Source organism: Colletotrichum spaethianum (genome assembly GCF_022836535.1).
Source record: "Colletotrichum spaethianum MAFF 239500 DNA, contig11, whole genome shotgun sequence".
Lineage (NCBI taxonomy): Eukaryota > Fungi > Ascomycota > Sordariomycetes > Glomerellales > Glomerellaceae > Colletotrichum > Colletotrichum spaethianum.
The window spans coordinates 1,132,810-1,150,614 of NW_026054781.1; the positions used below are offsets into that span (position 1 = coordinate 1,132,810).

At 55.8% G+C, this 17,805-nt stretch overlaps 5 protein-coding genes across 5 annotated transcripts; 2 read left to right on the forward strand and 3 right to left on the reverse strand.

Annotated features, from left to right (window-relative positions):
• Nucleotides 1-1,039: 1,039 nt before the first annotated feature.
• On the forward strand, nucleotides 1,040-3,053 carry ColSpa_05257 (pheromone-processing carboxypeptidase KEX1; the record flags this gene model as incomplete). The annotated part of the gene is made up of 3 exons (XM_049271469.1): nucleotides 1,040-1,182; nucleotides 1,279-1,639; nucleotides 1,695-3,053. 3 exons carry the CDS (start codon nucleotides 1,040-1,042, stop codon nucleotides 3,051-3,053), a joined length of 1,863 nt encoding a protein of 620 aa, XP_049127426.1.
• Nucleotides 3,054-3,576: 523 nt separating this feature from the next.
• ColSpa_05258 (Fe-S cluster assembly protein DRE2) lies at nucleotides 3,577-4,665 on the reverse strand (the record flags this gene model as incomplete). Its single annotated transcript, XM_049271470.1, has 2 exons — nucleotides 3,577-3,884; nucleotides 3,978-4,665. The coding sequence occupies 2 exons, from the start codon at nucleotides 4,663-4,665 to the stop codon at nucleotides 3,577-3,579; spliced, it is 996 nt and encodes a 331-aa protein (XP_049127427.1).
• A 1,467-nt stretch (nucleotides 4,666-6,132) lies between these two features.
• ColSpa_05259 (U4/U5/U6 small nuclear ribonucleoprotein prp3) lies at nucleotides 6,133-8,324 on the reverse strand (the record flags this gene model as incomplete). Its single annotated transcript, XM_049271471.1, has 2 exons — nucleotides 6,133-7,522; nucleotides 7,783-8,324. The coding sequence occupies 2 exons, from the start codon at nucleotides 8,322-8,324 to the stop codon at nucleotides 6,133-6,135; spliced, it is 1,932 nt and encodes a 643-aa protein (XP_049127428.1).
• A 912-nt stretch (nucleotides 8,325-9,236) lies between these two features.
• On the forward strand, nucleotides 9,237-10,042 carry ColSpa_05260 (coenzyme A biosynthesis protein 3; the record flags this gene model as incomplete). The annotated part of the gene is made up of 3 exons (XM_049271472.1): nucleotides 9,237-9,570; nucleotides 9,641-9,720; nucleotides 9,770-10,042. 3 exons carry the CDS (start codon nucleotides 9,237-9,239, stop codon nucleotides 10,040-10,042), a joined length of 687 nt encoding a protein of 228 aa, XP_049127429.1.
• A 587-nt stretch (nucleotides 10,043-10,629) lies between these two features.
• ColSpa_05261 (uncharacterized protein) lies at nucleotides 10,630-14,844 on the reverse strand (the record flags this gene model as incomplete). Its single annotated transcript, XM_049271473.1, has 2 exons — nucleotides 10,630-10,890; nucleotides 11,089-14,844. The coding sequence occupies 2 exons, from the start codon at nucleotides 14,842-14,844 to the stop codon at nucleotides 10,630-10,632; spliced, it is 4,017 nt and encodes a 1,338-aa protein (XP_049127430.1).
• Nucleotides 14,845-17,805: the final 2,961 nt, after the last annotated feature.

Sequence of the window (17,805 nt, forward strand, 5' to 3'; positions counted from 1 at the left end):
ATCTGTATGAGATTTCTGTATGCTCGCTGCCGTCATGCGGCTTTGACCGGTGACCTGACGCTCCTGCGAATTTTATTCCGTCCCGCTCCCGGTCTGACAGTTGTCGAGGGAAGAAAAAGAAGACCAGAAAGCAAGAGCGATCGGCGAACACCAAGCCAACGAAACACGGGGGGTTTTTGAAAGCGCTGCCGACTGTTATTCGGCTTCGTGTCTATTTATTGGTCGATTTATTGGCAATGGTCCAACGCTCGTTTTCGGCCGGGAATTGATACCAGCCAAATAAATGATCACTCACTTGTAGATAGCAGAGGAGGCGAACGCGCGGTTCGTTCAGCGCCCAGCACGTAGTAGTGGCCGCCATGCATCAGCGTTCCGGGCGCCCTTCCACGCCGTGGGCCGGCAGTCCGTCCGTTAGAACCGTCGCCCACAGCCAGCGACTCCAGAAGTCGTAGAGGAGGCCTAGCCCCTGTTTGGAGACTGCCACAGCTGGGTCTCCGCCCATGCGGCACCACTCGGCTGCGCTACCATCCGCTGGGCGATAACAGGAAAGGGCGGCGCTGACGAACCCCCCAAGTCCTTCCAAGTCTGTGCGACACTCGCTCCAGCCTATTTCGGTAGGCGGAACAAGAGTGGGACGGGGGGAGGTACGTGGTGGTACGTGTGCGAGGCCGGGGTGTGGGAGAGAGAAAGACTGGGGACTTACCGCCTGCACGGCAAAGTGCAGGCACGAGGCAAGGGAAAGCACCGGAGAGTACACATTTCAGATCTGGATGGACGGGACAATCCAAACGGACCTCTCGCGTCGCATCTTTTTCCCTCCCTCTGCCATCTTCCTCCCTCACAATTCTCCGCCCTCCCTTCCTTCAACATCACTGCCTACTCAACAGCAGCATCCCTCTTGCTGCGGTTGATTCTTTCCTTCATTTCCTTTCTTTTCACTGCTGGGAAGACACGCCTATGCAACCTCGAGTTGGACCACGCCCCTAACTCCATCTAATCCTCCAAAGGTAGCCTCGGGGAGGCCAACACTTTCCCCATCATGGCTATCCTCTCAGTGGTGCCGGCGCTGCTACTTGTGCTGGCATCATGGGCCCCGACCGTGGCCGCCCAGAGCGCCGCCGAATACTTTGTCCACGAACTGCCCGGCGCACCAAAGGAGCCCTTCATCAAGATGCACGCTGGGTAAGTAACCGACGCCGCTCGCCCCCTTTGGACCCCTGTGGGGCAATGTGTATCGCAACCTGTGAAGCTATCCGGCTGACGCGCGTTTCATCACAGACACGTCGAAGTGACCCCCGAACACAACGGAAACCTCTTCTTCTGGCATTTCCAGAACCAGCACATTGCCAACAAGCAGCGCACCGTCATCTGGCTTAACGGCGGCCCCGGATGCAGTTCCGAGGACGGCGCCTTGATGGAGATCGGCCCTTACCGAGTTAAGGACAAAGACCACCTCGAATACAATAATGGCTCCTGGAACGAGTTCGCCAATCTGCTCTTCGTCGACAACCCCGTCGGGACCGGCTTCAGCTATGTCGATACCGACAGCTACCTGCGCGAGCTTCCCGAGATGGCCGACCAGTTTGTCCAGTTCCTCGAGAAGTGGTTCGCCATGTTCCCCGAGTATGAGCACGACGACGTAAGTGGAATCCTCGGAACCATACTCTACTTGCCCCCTGTTGACAAGAAAACAGCTCTACATCGCAGGTGAATCATACGCCGGCCAGCACATCCCCTACATCGCAAAACACATTCTCGAGAGAAACAAGAAGCCTGGAACCCAGCATATCTGGCAGCTCAAGGGTCTGATCATGGGTAACGCATGGATTTCTCCCAAAGAGCAATACGATGCGTATCTCAAGTATGCCTATGAGAAGAAGCTCATCGAGAAGGGATCTCCCGTGGCACAAAAGCTCGAGCAGCAGTGGCGCATTTGCCGAACGTCTCTGGCTGTTGCCAACACGGTCGATTTCTCCGAGTGCGAGACCGTTCTGCAGAACCTGCTTGAGCAGACGTCCAAGGTCAACGCCAAGGGCGAGCGCGAGTGTATCAACATGTATGACATCCGCTTGCGCGACACCTACCCCTCTTGCGGCATGAACTGGCCCCCAGACCTGGTCAACGTGACGCCCTACCTCCGCAGGAGCGATGTCGTCAACGCACTGCACATCAAACCCCAGAAGAACACTGGTTGGAAGGAATGCAACGGAGCTGTTGGCGCCGCTTTCCGAGCCCAGAACTCGGCTCCTTCGAGAGAATTCTTACCTGATCTCCTTAAAGAGGTCCCGGTTGTCCTCTTCTCCGGCGCCGAAGACCTTATCTGCAACCACATGGGAACCGAAGCGATGATTGGTGACATGGAATGGAATGGCGGCAAGGGCTTCGAGCTCACTCCCGGCAACTGGGCCCCGCGCCGTGACTGGACCGTCGAGGGCGAGGCTGCCGGTTTCTGGCAGGAGGCCCGCAACCTCACCTATATCCTCTTCTACAACTCCTCCCACATGGTGCCCTTTGACTACGCCCGCCGCAGTCGCGACATGCTTGACCGAGTCATGAAGGTCGACATCAGCTCCGTTGGCGGAACGCCCACCGACTCTCGTCTCGACGGCGAGCAAGGCCCCGCTACGTCGGTCGGCAACATTGGCAACAGCACCTCCGTCGACTCGGAGACGCAGAAGAAGCTGGACGAGGCCAAGTGGAAGGCGTACTACCGCTCTGGCGAGATCGTTCTGGTTATTGTCATCATCGCTGCCAGTGCCTGGGGTTGGTACATCTGGCGCGATCGCCGCAAGCGCAAAGGCTACTCGGGGATCATGGGCAATACGCTTCCCACTACCCAGCGCGGTACCTCCCGCGGCCTCGAGGGCTTCCGTGACCGGCGGACCGGTCGGGATGTTGAGACGGGCGATTTCGACGAGAGCGAGTTGGATGATCTGCACGTGGCGACGCCGACGACGGAAATGGACAAGGACCGCTACAGTGTCGGAGGGGACAGCGACGATGAGCCCCACGAGAAGCCCTCAGGGGCGAACGGTAGCCGCTCAGCGCGGTAGAGGAGACTGACGGTTTGGGGCGATAAATCGGTTTGGTTGAACTATTGATGCTCCTCTAAAAAATGCATGGAAAGTTTAGCGAAGATGATTTTACAATGAGGAGCACAGATGACACTTGGGAATTCAGCACGGGACGGAGTTTTGTGTTGTGCCTAATCATGTATAGAACAAAAACAGCTGCCTTCGTCTGAAGGAGCAAATGATCATTTATCGTCTGGTTATACCTAATGATGCATCCACAGTTTCCCGTCACAAATGATCCTCCATTGCCAATGATTCGTGTCGCCCTACTTCCCATGTGCAAAGTATCGTCTTTTTCTCTCGTACGCCCAAACACCTATTTTGTCGCAAGCGAAGCGCCTCTGTCGTTCCAATTCGGCTGTGCCGCCCAATCCCCCCGCGAAAATGCATGTGCCGACGGATATTTATGTTTATGTGTGTGTGTACCAGGCTCCTCCCATACCATGACAGTGAACGCCAGTATTCCGAATTCGTGTCCAAGAAGAGAAGAGAGGCGCCCTTCTTACAGTTGGATATCGTTGTTGAGGATGCGCACCTCCTCGCCGGGCTTGAAGGGTGGCAGGCCAATGTAGGGGCAGCCGTCGCAGCGGAAGGCGTCGCCGAGGGCGCAGTTGCCGCAGGAGCCAACCTTGCCCTGGACGGTGAAGTCGACCTCGGCGAGGTCGTCGGCGCCGAGTTTGACGGCCTCGAGGGCCTTGTCGGCGGAGGCGCGGGCGGCGGCGTCCTCGGCGGCTATGCGCTCGGCGAGGCCGCAGGTGCAGTCCTTGCAGGCGCGGCGGCGCTTGCCGGCCTTGGGGGCGCATTCGGGGGCTGTTTGCGGTTGCGTTAGCTGGATGTCTTTTCTTCTTCTTCTTCTCCTTTGGTTTTTGGTAGGGATAGGTAGGGGGGATCGAGGATACATACGGATGTTGAGGGGGCGCGAGAGGTCCGCGTCCGTGAGGAGGGTGTCCTCATCGATGAGGTCATCGTCGCCATCCATGTCCAGGTCATCGCTGAAGTCGACGAAGCCAACGCCCGCGGGGGGCGCGGAGACGGGCGGCGCCGTGGTGGGCTTGCTGCCCAACGACACGGCGCCGTCGGAGGCTAGTGCGGCCGTCTTCTTCTTCCCGAAGCTCAGCGTGACGACCTGATCTTCGCCGTAGTCCGGCTTCGTGAAGCTCCCGGCGGCAGCCACCAGGCCCGCAAGGACGGCCTCGCGCGCGACGGTCGGGTCGTTGGCGAGGTTGCCCCCGTCCTGTGCCTTCAGCTCCGCCGAGGGCTTCAGGGAGTCGGCGACGGCCGAGAGCACGGCGCGATTGGAGAGCAGGCGGGTGGACTCGACGCGGGAGCCGTCGGCGTCGGTGAGGACGAGGACGAGGTCGTAGGTGGACTGGGGGAGGGAGATGTGGCCGGCCGAGAGGCGGTCGAGCATCTGGAGGTCTGTGGTGGCGCGGTCGTGGGAGGCGAGGAGGGTCTGGAGCTTGTGCGGGTGGGAGGCGATGGAAGGGGGCGCGAGAAGGAGGGTGCGCTTCGCGGGTATCGTGTTTGCGGTCGAAGTGGGGGTGAAGTCGAAGTCGGGGGTCGTGTCGAGGGTTACGACGGAGGGCGCCATTTTGGAGATGGTGACTCGTTGCGAGTGGTCTCTGATGCGGTGCTCTGTTGGTGTTGCTTTTTTTGCGATCGGGTTGGGAGATACGATGGGAACGGGCGTCAGAGATGAAGAGATGTGATCGAACAACGAAGCTGGAAGATGTTGTGCGGTCTTTTCGCGGGGCGAGGAGAGGAGGGTGAAGAGAAACTTCCTTCATGGATTAGTAAAAAAAAAAAAGGCCAACTGTGTAGCGGGCGACGGCCGTACTGTAGGATGGTAGTGCTTGATAAGCGCTGGAACGATGAGGGGTTGGCGGGGTGGGCACCGTAATCTGGCAGGGGTTGCCGCACGGTACTGCGTAGGTTTGATTGATTCCGCGGGGGGGGCCGATCAGGTTCGGTGTTATCCTCTTGGAGTGTTCCGTCGGCTGGTTCGGTTGGGTACGGATGTTAAAGGAAAGGGGGAGAAGGGCCTTTGGTGGAAGACAGTACGGGAAGGGTGGACGGGACTTGGGACGGAGATGCAAGATTCTACAAGAGATCTTTATCAAGATCTTTGCTTACCACACGGAAAAAGGGAAGACATGTCTACGTTGCGCAGAAGGGGGGTCCGAAAGCGGCGGCACCCCGCCCCCCAAAGTCGACTTGACAATCACAAGCATGACATAAAGAGGCAGGCAGCATACCAGGATGGGAAGCGAGTGGCCAAGGGGGTAGGCAGTGGGAAACGCTGACGCTGCATTACAGATAATGACAATTGCCCAACCAAGGCAAAGAGTTTCCAATCCTCATTTCCAACAGGCCATGTTTTTTTTGGTTGGGGGTTTTTTTCCTTGCGTAGCGCGTACCCGCCTAAAAACGATAAGTGCAGTGTGAGTGGTTGTAAGGGCGGTGCACGATGGGAACACCTGCACAGTGGTAATGTTCGCTGACCGAATTTAATGTCACTGACAAAATGCTTTCTCCCCAACACTATTGGCCAGTAGGACCCCTGGACTACAGAGTTGGACGCCATCCCTGCCTCACTGGTCCCTTTGGGCATCCCTCCTAGTGCCCCAGTCCCCCTTCCGCGGGTCCTGCGACTTCCTTCGGAGTTCTTCGGCGCTGCGTCTTCTGCCTTTAGACCCTGACCAGGCATATTGAGCCGGCATCGGGTGGAATTGCTTCCTCGAGCTACTGCGGTATTGGAGGTTTTCGTTTGTCATCCAGCCGGCTGATTACCAGACGTGAGATTCTAGATTTCTTGGCGCGACGGCGGCTTGTTCGGTCCAGAACCGAGAACTCGGGGCCTGGTCGACGACTGTGAATTGACCAACTTTTTATTCGTCCCAATGAAACAAGGGATGGATGCTTTGTGATACATGAGAAAATTACGCTCTGGGCTATGTCTTCTCCAGATTGTGTGTTCCATATCCGAGCCTCAACGCCGTGGGGACCCTGGGTAGCTCTATCGTCGCTCCCTTGACATCGCCATGCAGACACTGCTCTACTACAACTTGAAGCTACTACTCGTCGCCTTGACCTCCGCCTTGGCCTTGTTGCCGTCAACGTCAACAACCTCACCCTTGCGGTTGATGACCTTGACGCCGCCCTTCTTGAGATCCGCCATCGTGTCCTTCTGCATCTGCGCCTTCTTGCTGAGCGGCTTCTTGTCCGTGCCGCCCGCCTTGCGGATGCGCTCCTTCTCGCGTCTGCGCCGCCGCAGCTTGTCCTCACGCGACATCTCCTGCTTGGCGATTGGCAGCCCGCTCTTGGCCACCACCTCGCCCTTCTCCGCCGTGTCCCTGCCGGCCTTGTAAACCTCCTGGGGCGCGATCATGCTCTGACCGCCGCTAACGCCCTGTGCCGTCGTGGGCTGCGCGTCCTCCATGGCGATCGTCGCCGCGTCCGACACGACCGTGAGCGACGGCGCCGCCGGCTTGGGCTTGTAGTGCCAGCTGCTGAGCGAGTCGAGCTTGGCGCTGAGGTCTTTCCACATCTTCTCGACCTCCTGCTCCTCCCTCTGCATCTTCTCGTCCGACTTGCTGACGTAGTTGTCCGGGTCGGCGTTTTTGATGTGCTCCTCCTCGTAGATCTCCGCGAGACCCTTGCCCGACTTGCTGTCGTCGAGCTCGATGAGTCCACGTCGTGTGTTCTGGGGCAGGTCGGCGTCGGGCCGGCGGCGGAGGACCTCGTCAAAGTCCTGCGCCAGGATCCTCCGCTTGATGAGGTCCTCGATGCCCTCGCTGACTTCGGCCGTGATGACGGGCACGGGCTTGCCGAGGTGCTCGAAGGCCAGATCCTCCTCCAAAAGAGAGTTCATGGGACGCTCAACGGCAGACGCCTCACCTGTTAATGTCCACTGGCGCTTGGCGACGGACTCCGCCTCGAGCTTGCGGATCTCCTCGGCGAGCTTGGCCTGGCGTCTCTCGTGGGCGGATCTACGTGACCTCGGGTCGCCGGCGGAAACGTCTGACAGGGCATCGTCGGAGTCGTCTCCGTGATCAGACTCGTCGTCAAAGAGATCCCTCCTAACGTCCTCCATGGCACGCTCGACATCCTCCTCAGCAACTGGCTTGGGCGCAAAGCGTACAGACCTATTCTTCTTGTACTTGCCGTCCTTGGATGCCTTCTTCGCCGGTGGCGCGAAGAAGTCCTTGAAATAGATACCGTTGGCGTTGAACTCCTGATCGTCCTCCATGGCGTCATCCATGTCCTCGTCATCGCTTGCACCTTCGGGAGCGTTGAGGTCCATGTCACCAAACGTTGGACCGTCCTCCTCATCTTCCTCCTCGTCGGAGCCGGCATCCTCCTCCATATCATTGTCCTTGCGTTTTGAAGACTTTGACTTGCTTGATGGCGCCAGCGGGTCGGCGGTCCAGTCAATGTCTTCGTCGTCGCTGTTGGCGTCCGTGTTGGGGTCCCCTCGTGCGTCTTGCTCCTCGAACCACTGGGTCTGCTTGTTGAACTCGTCGATGGAGAAGAAACCGTCATTAAGACCGTTAGGGTCCTCAACGTACTCCTCTTCGTCATCTTCTTCCTCCTCATCTTCATCTTCTTCGCCCTCGTCTTCGTCCATGTCCTCGAGATCTCCAGTAAGACCCTCGACATCGGATCCTCCAACCTCCTCTTCGTCAGATTCCTCCTCCGCACCCTCCACGTCGGACCCTGACTCCTCCTCATCACTGGAGCCCTCCTCAAGTTCAGAATCCCCTCGTTGGAATCGACGGAGGTCTCCTCGCCGTTGATGCCGGTCGTGACAACTTCGTTTCGCTCCTCGAGTTCCTTCAGGGTCTCCTTGGAGTGGTTCAGAGCGCTCTGAATGATGCGACGGGCTTGCTGCCAGACCTGGCCCGTTTCGAAACCATCGACATGAACCTTGCGGATCTTGAGAACATCGGCCCTTGCGCCACCGTCGGCTCGCTTGCGCTTCTTTGTTGCTTCCTTCAGCAGGCGCAGCTGCTCGTCGCTAATCTGTCCGGCAAAGGCGTCCAGCGTGTCCTTGACGACCTGCAGCGAGGCGGAAGGGATCGCGGATGACGGTTGGAGAAAGGCATGACGTTTTTCGGCGCCCAAGTTGTCGTAGAGGGCTCGCACGTCGGCGACGCCGCCAGGAGGAAGCTGGGCGGCCATACCGGGCGCGAAGGTGAGCGTGTTGGTTGTCGACGTCAGGGAGGAAGACGTGCTGCTGCCCGCCGCCATGATATTTTTTTCTGGCTTGGGATATGCGTGTTTCGGCCGTGCAAGATTTCACTTTTTTTTTAGGCCTGCACTTTCCGTAAGAACCAGCAAAAAATTTGGAACCCCGCAAAACGCTCGGGATGGTGGGTCGCATGTGATTGGCCAATGAGGTTAGTGCTGCCTGTCGAGAAGCATTAGCTAATCGTTCTAGTTCACGAACCGTTGTCTATCCTGTTTGTCTCTATCGTTTGAGTTCATTTTCCACTGTTTAAAGCTTTTGATGATGGCTGCTTTTTTTCTACAATTATCATCTCAATGTACTAGTTGCTTGGGCTTGGCATTGCCATCACCAGAGTCACTAGAGCTCCTCTGTTTCAGCAACGACAACTATTGAGTAAGAACTTCTGCAGATGTAATCTAGCGTATAGTTTATTCCAAAGAAGCTCTCGGGACAGAAGCGAGAATTTACTACTTAGAAACCAATTTCTAATGATGAACAACTATGAAGGTGCATTAAAATCGTTCTTTGACACAAGTTCCAACACGATCCGGCTCGGTGGCGGGACCGGATCAGCCCCATATCTGTACCTCCGAAATGATTACTAAGAGCACTAGAGATGCCGACTTGACTCAACTTACATCGCTATGCTCCGTCATAAAGCCTTTCGACCGACATACCCTGTGATGTGACATCGCTTCTCAAGACGAACGTTTCGACACGATATATACCTACTCAAGCAGACACGTTACCAAGTAAAACATCGTCCAAGAATTTTGTGGCCAAAAATTGCATGCGAGTCGGCTCTCATTGTTCGTAAGTGAGGTGAAGCCTGCGCCTTGCAACAAGCTACCAGCATACCTTACCTTTCGGCCTCTTCTACCTGGCTTCCCCTTGATCTCATTTGCCTGGACCTTACAACGAGTCAACCCCCAATGTCTCATGTCGGTACTTCCAACGACCCTGCGGCTTCCGTAGCGGCCTCCCGATCAGATGGAAAGGTCCACCTTCTACTGGCCTGCAGCGGCTCGGTAGCGACCATCAAACTGCCCAACATCATCCAGGCCCTTGGACACCATAGGAACCTTTCAATACGAGTCATCCTCACAGCCTCTGCAACCGAGTTCCTGAATGGCTCGACAGCAGAACAACCCTCCCTCGCTGCCATTCGAGCGCTGCCAAACGTCGAAGCTCTGCACCTTGACGCGGACGAGTGGGTGCAACCATGGCGCCGCGGGGCGTCGATCCTGCATATTGAGCTGCGACGGTGTAAGTCACGCCAGCCGCCATCTGGAGAACCTGCTCCCCTTTCGTACTTGAAGCTAAATTTTCCTTCCAGGGGCGGATCTAATGCTCGTTGCACCGCTGTCAGCAAACACACTGGCCAAGGTCGTCAACGGTTTCTCGGACAACCTTCTGGTAAGTTGACATGTATTTCATAACCCACATTCTTATTAATCCGTCTCAGACTAGCGTTATCCGCGCATGGGACCCCGAGGGACTCATCGACGGAAGAAAGAAGAAGATCCTGGTGGCGACCGCCATGAACTCGGCTATGTACGCACATCCAATCACCGCGAAGCAGGTCAAGGTTCTGGAGGAAGAGTGGTCCTGGTTCGAGGTGTTGAAGCCCATAGAGAAGACACTCGCATGTGGCGATACTGGGAGTGGGGCAATGATGTCCTGGGAGGATATTGTCAAGATTACGGAAGAGAGGTTGGGACTCGGGGCTGGTGTTTAGTGACGGGCGATGGGTAGAAGATCCCGCATCAACGATGCAATGCGCGTGAGCTTCTCTGATTTCTCTGCTAGCAAGCATAGCGTATATTTAGAAGACGAAACCGAGTGTTAAGCTTGTCACGGGAGAAGTCATCAGACAATGACGAATTATGGCTAACGGCAAATGCAGTGCCATATATGGACAACACGTAGCTAGTGTACATTTCCGGCCAAGCTTAGTACCCGGCAAGCGACGCAGAAAACGTACGCTAATCATCGCGACACCCCATGTCCTGTTATGCATATCCTCAAGACCTTTCCCAATTCCTTAATCCACGATTTCCTCGATGCAAATGCTAAAGTTCCGGGTCCCAGATAATGCTATGCCGAAAAAACGAGAAAGAGATCGCCTTCCATTGCCCCCTTATCCCGGCCATCCCACGTTTTCCTCCTTCACCCGCTCCGTGGAACATTACCGAGTTTCTGGTTCGCCTCGAGCGTCGGACGTGGTTGCTGAACACAAGTAAAAAAGGAGACCACTTATCCCTACAATCCAACCAGAGAATAACTTAAGATATGTATATGTATGAGCTCGCATGTAGTTGCCGATTAGGTGTCATGTCTGAATGTGCACTTGTCGCCTCTAGCGCATTTGCCTTGCTGCCAGAAGCTGCACGGTTTGGTTCCGATGAGGGCGCGGTTGACTGGACGATGAGGAGGGAGCGTGGCGCCGCCAGGAGCGTTGCCTTTGCGGTTCTTTCCCTGCTTGCCGCCTCTCCCTTCGCGGCCGCGTTCCTTATCGCGCTCGCGCCCGCCGTGGGGCTCGAACTCGTCTCTAGTGTCTCGGTCGCTGTAGTCGACCAGCTGCCGCTGCAGATGAGGGGGTTTGAACGGTGGTTGGTCATGATTAGGAGGAGACTGTGAACCAACTGGCGGAGGCGGCGGCGGTGGTGGGGCGGCTTGTTGTTGTTGCTGCTGCTGCTGCTGTGGTTGTTGCTGTTGCTGTTGAAGTTGAGCGAGCATCATCAACTGCTGGTAGCTAGTGTCTTGCGGGTTGAGCCCGTACACATTGCCTTGGGACGCCGGCTGTTGTTGACCCATTTGAGCAAGAATGGCCTGAAGCTGATTGTCGCCTGCCAGGGTAGGCGCTGGAACAGGTTGGGCTGGCTGTTGAGGCTGACTACCCTGCAGCATCGCCATATATTGGGCGTACTGCTGCTCCTGCTGCTGGTAGTACGCAGCCCAAGCGTCTTTCTGGTCTTGAGTCTGGGATGCAGGGTGTTGTACTTGTGCCTCAACCTCAGGCTCAGTGCGAGCCTCATCGTCCGCCTCCTTCTTCGCTCTCGCCGCTGAATCCTTTTGATACCCGGTCCACCACTCCCTTACTCTTTCTTGGTTGCTGGTAAGCCATGCGGGCGGGCTAGTTGCGGGATATGGCAGTCCTCTCAACGTTTCCGCTGCTTCCTCTACGTTGTCGGCAGCCGCCTGGATAGTCGAGTCAGGGTAGTCGTAGCGTCGATGGGTCTGCGGTGCTGCGGGGTTGAAGGGAACGAGATCCTGCCAATTCTTCACTTTGTCCGAGGTGAGAATTTCGTAGACCTCGTCATCGAACGGAATTGCCGGAACATGTTGCATTTCAGCAGCATGAGGCAGGATGGGTTGCGCATTCTCCTTGGGTGGGGTCATGTTGTATGGTTCAGGCTCAACCGCTGGCGCGATTGGCTTGAGGTTGCCCAGGATCGAGTTGAGTTTCGTAGCGGGATCATCTTGAGCATCAAGGCGTTTGCGCGCGTAGTATCCCGCTGCTTCCCAGCCGAACACTTGGGCCTCCTTCCACCGCTTGTGAATCTCGTCGTACTTCGGCTCTCCTTGAGGGAGCTGTGAGGTCTTGCCCAGGGAGCTGAGCGTTGCGGACTCGGGCGGCGGAGACTTGGGAGTTGGCGGGATGTCCGAGACGTCCATGTATGTAACCATTAGCTCCTTCTTCTCTCGTTCCTCAGTAGCCTTCTGTTCCTCCGTATGGAAAGTAAGGTTACCTCCACGAGTAACATAAGCCTTATCGCGGTAGTCCTGAGGAATCCTGGATAGATTGGCAAGGATCGGCTTGACCCAGGGTTTCTCTGGCAGATCCTCGTCCTCATCCTCGTCTTCATTGTAGGACCGCTGCTTGAGCATCATTCCCTCAGATCGATCATCTGCCGCGTCCTTGGTCATGTTGTCCTGGTCTTCAGCGGCCTCCTTGTGGAAGATGCGAACCTGTACCAGCTCTGACTCGGGTTTCCAGCTGACACGAAGCTTCCGGCGAGCTTCCTTGCGGAGTCGCTTTTCCTTTTCCTCGGGAGTCTCTGCAATTTCCTTCTTACTCGAATCCTTCGCTTGGGTTGAGGGCCCATCCGCCTTAGGCGTATTGATGGAGTCGAGTAGAGAGGCGATACTTGAAGAAGCCAGGCCTGAGGTTGCGGCAGCCTTCGCCGCGGGCACTTTCGGCTCAGGTTTGGGCGCGGATGGCACTGGTTTCTTGTCAACGTCCATTGCGGACGAAGTCGACCCTTCAAATTTCGTAGGTTCGAGTTTGACAGGATCTCTTCCGCCTGGTTTGGGCGCGGGAGCTCGGATTTTCCCTGCAAGAGACGTTGAAGCAGTCGGGCGAGGTTTTGTAGCGCCGAACTTGGACTGAAGGGAACCAGCAGCAGGCTTCGCCCCCAGTTTGTTACCCAAAGTGTTGTTCGTTGATTCGATGGCCACCTTCTTGACAGTGCGAGAGTCGCTGTCGTCATCGCGAGCTCTTTTTGCAGGGGAGCCATCAAGTGGCTTCGCAGCGGGCTTTGGTGTTTTACTAACCGGGGCTGTCGAAGATGTCTTTTTGACGTCAACGCCGTTGATTGGCTCCGCATCCTTCTTGATCCGAGACGCGATAGTACGAACCAGTTCCTTGACTTCATCGTCGCCTTTATCCGCAAACCGCTTCCGGACATTTTCGAAGTTCACAGCCTCTGCGACTTTCTTGTGTATGCTGATGTTGGACATAAAGCGAAGGAGGGCCTTTGGCAATGGTCCACTGAAGTCAGCTGCCTTGATGCAGCCAATCAACATGTTGACGAGACTCAGTATGCCCTTCTGATGGCCGCCAAAGTTCTCTAACACGGCTTCATCGCCGTGCTTAGCGGCTGCCTCGCAAACCCTAGTAAAGATCTCTCTCTTCACATGCATTTTACTGTTCCATTCGGCAATGACAGATGCAGGCTTTTTTTCCTTGTTGGCCTGATCGACCTCCTGTTTCAGTCGGTTCACCTCCGACCTGAGCTTGACGAGGAATTCACCCAGAGCCTGCACAGCAGTGCCGAGAAGGGCAGTCGTTCTGGTGGCTGAAGGGTCAATATAGACAATGCCCAGGATATCCCATACGGCAGCTTCTACAGGATCGGCAGGCCGCGTCTCAGGACGGATGGGCCTTTTTCGCTCTTCCTCCTCTTCCTTTCGGGCTTTTCTCTGAGCTTTGGATTTGGCTGCTTCATCAGCCTTCAGTTGTTCCTGAAACGTGAAAGGGAACTCCGAATATTTAGGCCGGCCAGATTTGAGATCCCCCATCTCGCGTCCATACTGCTCAATAAGAGCCTTGGCCTCCGTCTCCCGATCTCCTGGTTGCCCGACAAAGTTCATCGATGGTCTGTACTTATCAGTGAACCTGCCTTGGATCTCACAGGGAAGGTCACGACCGAGCTCCGGAAGAATTGGCCGTCCACTTGGTGATGGCAAAGCAACAAGGGGTGCGAGTCTATCATAGCTCTTGGGCGCGGCTAATTTGACGGTGCCCGAAGAAATAAGGAAAGATGCCCCGGGGATAGGCGGAAACTGTTTTTTGGACGCAGCGGTGCGTTTCTTAAACTTCTCCATGGCTACGATCTCTTCTTCAGTACTCGAAGGCAAGACCCAAGTTTCGCCATCGTCATCTTTCTTCAGGTTCGGGGAATCCGACCGTTCCACCTCTCCTTCTTTCTTTGTAACACGTTTACGCTTCTTCAAGGGCTCAGGTTGAAGGGCTGGGTCGATGGTGGGTGTGCCAGGTTGAGAAGCAGGTGCTGCCGCAATGGGCTGTAGGTGTGGCTGCTGCTGTGGCTGGACATTACGAGCTGGTGAGGGAACCGCCTTGGCTTGATGGACAGGTTGTTGCTGTGCTAAAGGCTGCGATGTATGCTGGGGAGTCGACTCTTGATCAGGCATCTGTTTCGCAGCGACAGGCTGGAACGCAGGTCTTACTGCAGACTGCGAATATGATATTGGTTGAGGAACGAACTTGTGCTGCTGGTAAGGCGCAGCTTGGTTCTGCTGGAAGGGAGGCGGAGTCGGGTTAGAGAAGCCTTGGTTGCTCTGCTGATGGGACTGTTGAGTCTGGAAGGGGTGAGGCGACTGGGAGAAGACTCGTTCAGGCTGAGCCTGGTGTTGTTGTGGCGATGGGACATAAGCCTGGGGAGCCGGCGAGTAGGACTGAGGAACTGAGTCGAAGCGCTGCTGTAGTTGCGCTGGTGCCTGGTGGCCATGCTGGGGCATCAGTTGAGCGTCGGTGTATTGAGGTACATTGCCATTGAAGAGCTGGTTAGCCTGGCCGTTGTACTGAAATTGTTGCTGGGTAAAGTCAGGCGTATGGCCATGGTTCAAGTTGTCGATGTTGGCCGTGAAGTCTGCCTTTCCTGGCTGGCCGTACATGTCTTGCGGAAAGTCATTAAGACCAGCCAGTGCATCCTCTTGCCCGGCGTCAGTGTAAGGCGTATCCAACGAGAACTGATTGTGACCGTTATGGAAGTTTCCGTGGTTCAGAGCAGACATGCTGCTGTGCTCGGTCGCCACGGTGGCATGAGCTTGATGAGGTGAGGCATAGAGATTGTTCTCAGCACTATTCCCTCGGGCACCAAGATGAGAGAAGGCATTCTGATTAGGGAGTTGATGCTGCCAGTTTTGGGAAGCATCGAACTGGGTTGACCCATCAGGGAACCCATAAGGACCCGACCACAAGTTATTATGGCCCTGGGGAGAGCCTGCCTGGCCATTTGGCTGCCAGTTCTGCATATTATCGGCCTCCTCAATGGAAAGAGAAGCACGTGATGGATGCGGAAGTCAAAATATCCTCATGCGATCATTGGTGGTGGTGAGCACTGCACGGCTGGAGCCAATTAGCATATGTTCCTTGAGAGAGCACTAAGTTTGATTGGCACGCAGACTAGCTCGGCTGTGAATCGGGGGATAATCAGGGCGTGATCAGACGAGGACGAGCAAGAAGCCACGCTGATTGGGTCGAACAGGGGTCCAAGAATGCAGCGTCTTGAAAAGGAAAGGCCTTGAGGTGGTGGTGTGGAGATAGAAAGTTTGGGATGTTAAGGGTTGGACGGTGCAGGACCTAGCCAAGTAGGTACTCTGTCTAGCAAAAGATGTGGTGGAGGAACCTGGAGTGGCGGGAGATATAATCCCGACGGCTAAATGCCGGTCGGAGGCTTGCAGCTTACCTTGAGGTGGCAGCGAATAGAAAACAAGAGGAACTAAGCCAAATACGGCGATCCGACAAGGATTATGGTGTGGTGAAAGCGCCAGAGGCACTGAATTTCGATGGGAGGGAATGACGAAGGGCGATCGTATGTTCTCTTGTGTGGTAGACTACGAAACTGGTCAGCACTCAGGATTCGGTTTGGGATGGCAGTGGCAGTGCTCGTGTTGATTTGGAGTCTGGCGATTGGAAACTGAGACGTCTTCTGTGAACCACTGGGTCCGTAGTCCGTGGATGACCTGGTGCTCTAAACGGCGCAGGAAGTGAAGGGTCTTGGAAACCAACAAGTGGTTGGTTGGAGGAAAGCCCAGCTGGTGGCACTTAGAGACACCGAGGCGATCGCCCCCTTCTGAAGTCGAAGATAATGAAGGGCATTGGGCAGGGTGCTTGGATGGTTGATCTTCGCTTAGATGCGCAATTGACGGGTAGATTGAAATCCTCGATGGACGGCTGAGGTCGAAAGGAAAGCCGGAGCTGAACGGGATGGACTTTGTGAAGTAGCTTCAGAGCCGGACATCCTCATGTCTCTGCTTCCCAGTGCAGTTGTCTCCCAGTCAACGGCGAGTAGTAAAGGCGAGATGAGGTGAGGTGTGGTGAAGTGTGCCTTCAGTTGTTGGGTGGTCCCTTGTTTCCAGTGGGCTTCAACCTGCCGACCGTTCGCTGTGGTAAGGTCCAAGGCCCAAACAGCGCAAGGCGCTCTGAAAAAAGTGAGATGCACCAGAGACCCGCACCTAACCCAGCGCCGCAACCCGCGCAGAGGGTTCTTGAGTGCCCCAGTGAAGTCGAAAATTTCCAACGAGAGGCTGAGTGAACTGACGAATGCGGTGATGACGATGATAGCGATGACCTGCAGCATCGACCAGTTTCCGAAGAACTGAGTTGTCTGAAATGCCCGATTTGCTTCTTCCCTCAAGTGACCCTTTTTTTGCATGGGGTTCCAGCCGTTCCACCACGCCGCGGAACAAGGCGTTCTGCTTTGCAAAACATTTTAAACAAGAGGGTTACTCGTGTGTCCTTGTCCACATTTCCACGCGCGTTGTGTCTGCGTCTGCCCCTGATCTGATCCGACTTTGCAAGTTCATCGCTGCAGAAGTCCAGTGCGGGTTGAGTTCGAACACCATGGGTTCATCATGATTTTCACTCAAACAAACATTTTCCTATGTCTGCGTCTCCAAGAGAGGATGATGGCGGGTCGATCGTGATGGGAGTGCGTTGATCAATGATGGCGGTGCTGGTGATGAGGGATGAAGGGGGATGGACGGAGGCGGTGATTGGGGACGGAGGGAGGGGAACGTGAGTTTGGCTTGGGGGGGGAAAGTGTATCATACCCTGCAGTTCTCGTCTCTACCCAGCGCAAGTTATGATGCGTTCGGAGAAGAGCTGGCTTCGCGATCCTTAACGTGGTTCGCGATTTTTTCTGTTTGGAATTGACGATGGTCGCGAAGATTACAACATGACGGTCGACTGCCCGGGAAGATGGGCGGGCGAAGACTGTCTACCAAAAGAAGGGGACAAAATGGAACGACCGCTGAGGATCTGGGAGGCGACAATCAAACAGTCAAGTTAGGTGCCTTCAGTTGCCTTCAATAGCCCCAGAAAATGAAGAATCAGGAGTTGCTCAGGGAGTCGTCGCCAGTGGCCTTCCGACGCGTCTTCCTGTCGATTATTTTCCGTGTGTCGGCGGTGACTTTTGGTTGATGATGAAGGAGGAAGAAGCAGGTTGTTGTCGTGGCAGAGGAGGAAAAGCTGGTCATTGTCACAGTGGCCTGTCCAAAGGGATGGCGGGAAGGTCACTTTGTGGCCGCACATCTAAGGCATGACAGCGGGTCCGAGCTGGAAAGGGCCAACACTTTCCAGGACGGAAGGGCCATGGGCCTGACTTGCTTTAGGCTGTGACGAGGCGGGGCCTCGTGCCTTCCAATCTGGACCTGAGCCACAGGCTTGCACACCCAGGCATCCTTTGACAGGTCACCTGGGTCCAGCCGGGGCCATTCCCGCCCAGTGTCGGTTCCTCCCACCTGTATTGCCCTTCACGGGCAGCCGGAACTCGGAGACTCAGTAACGCCGGCCCATGACATCGTTTCTCACCTTGGGAGGGGATCCACTTCAATACAAGCACGGGCAGGTCAGCGGAATCATCCATGAAATGTGGCTCGACGGCACTTTGAGGACACCGATGCTGGAGCCGTGTACGTACCTCTGTTCGTCGCAACCGCAAGCCGTCAACCTCAATTTGCCAACGCAACCGC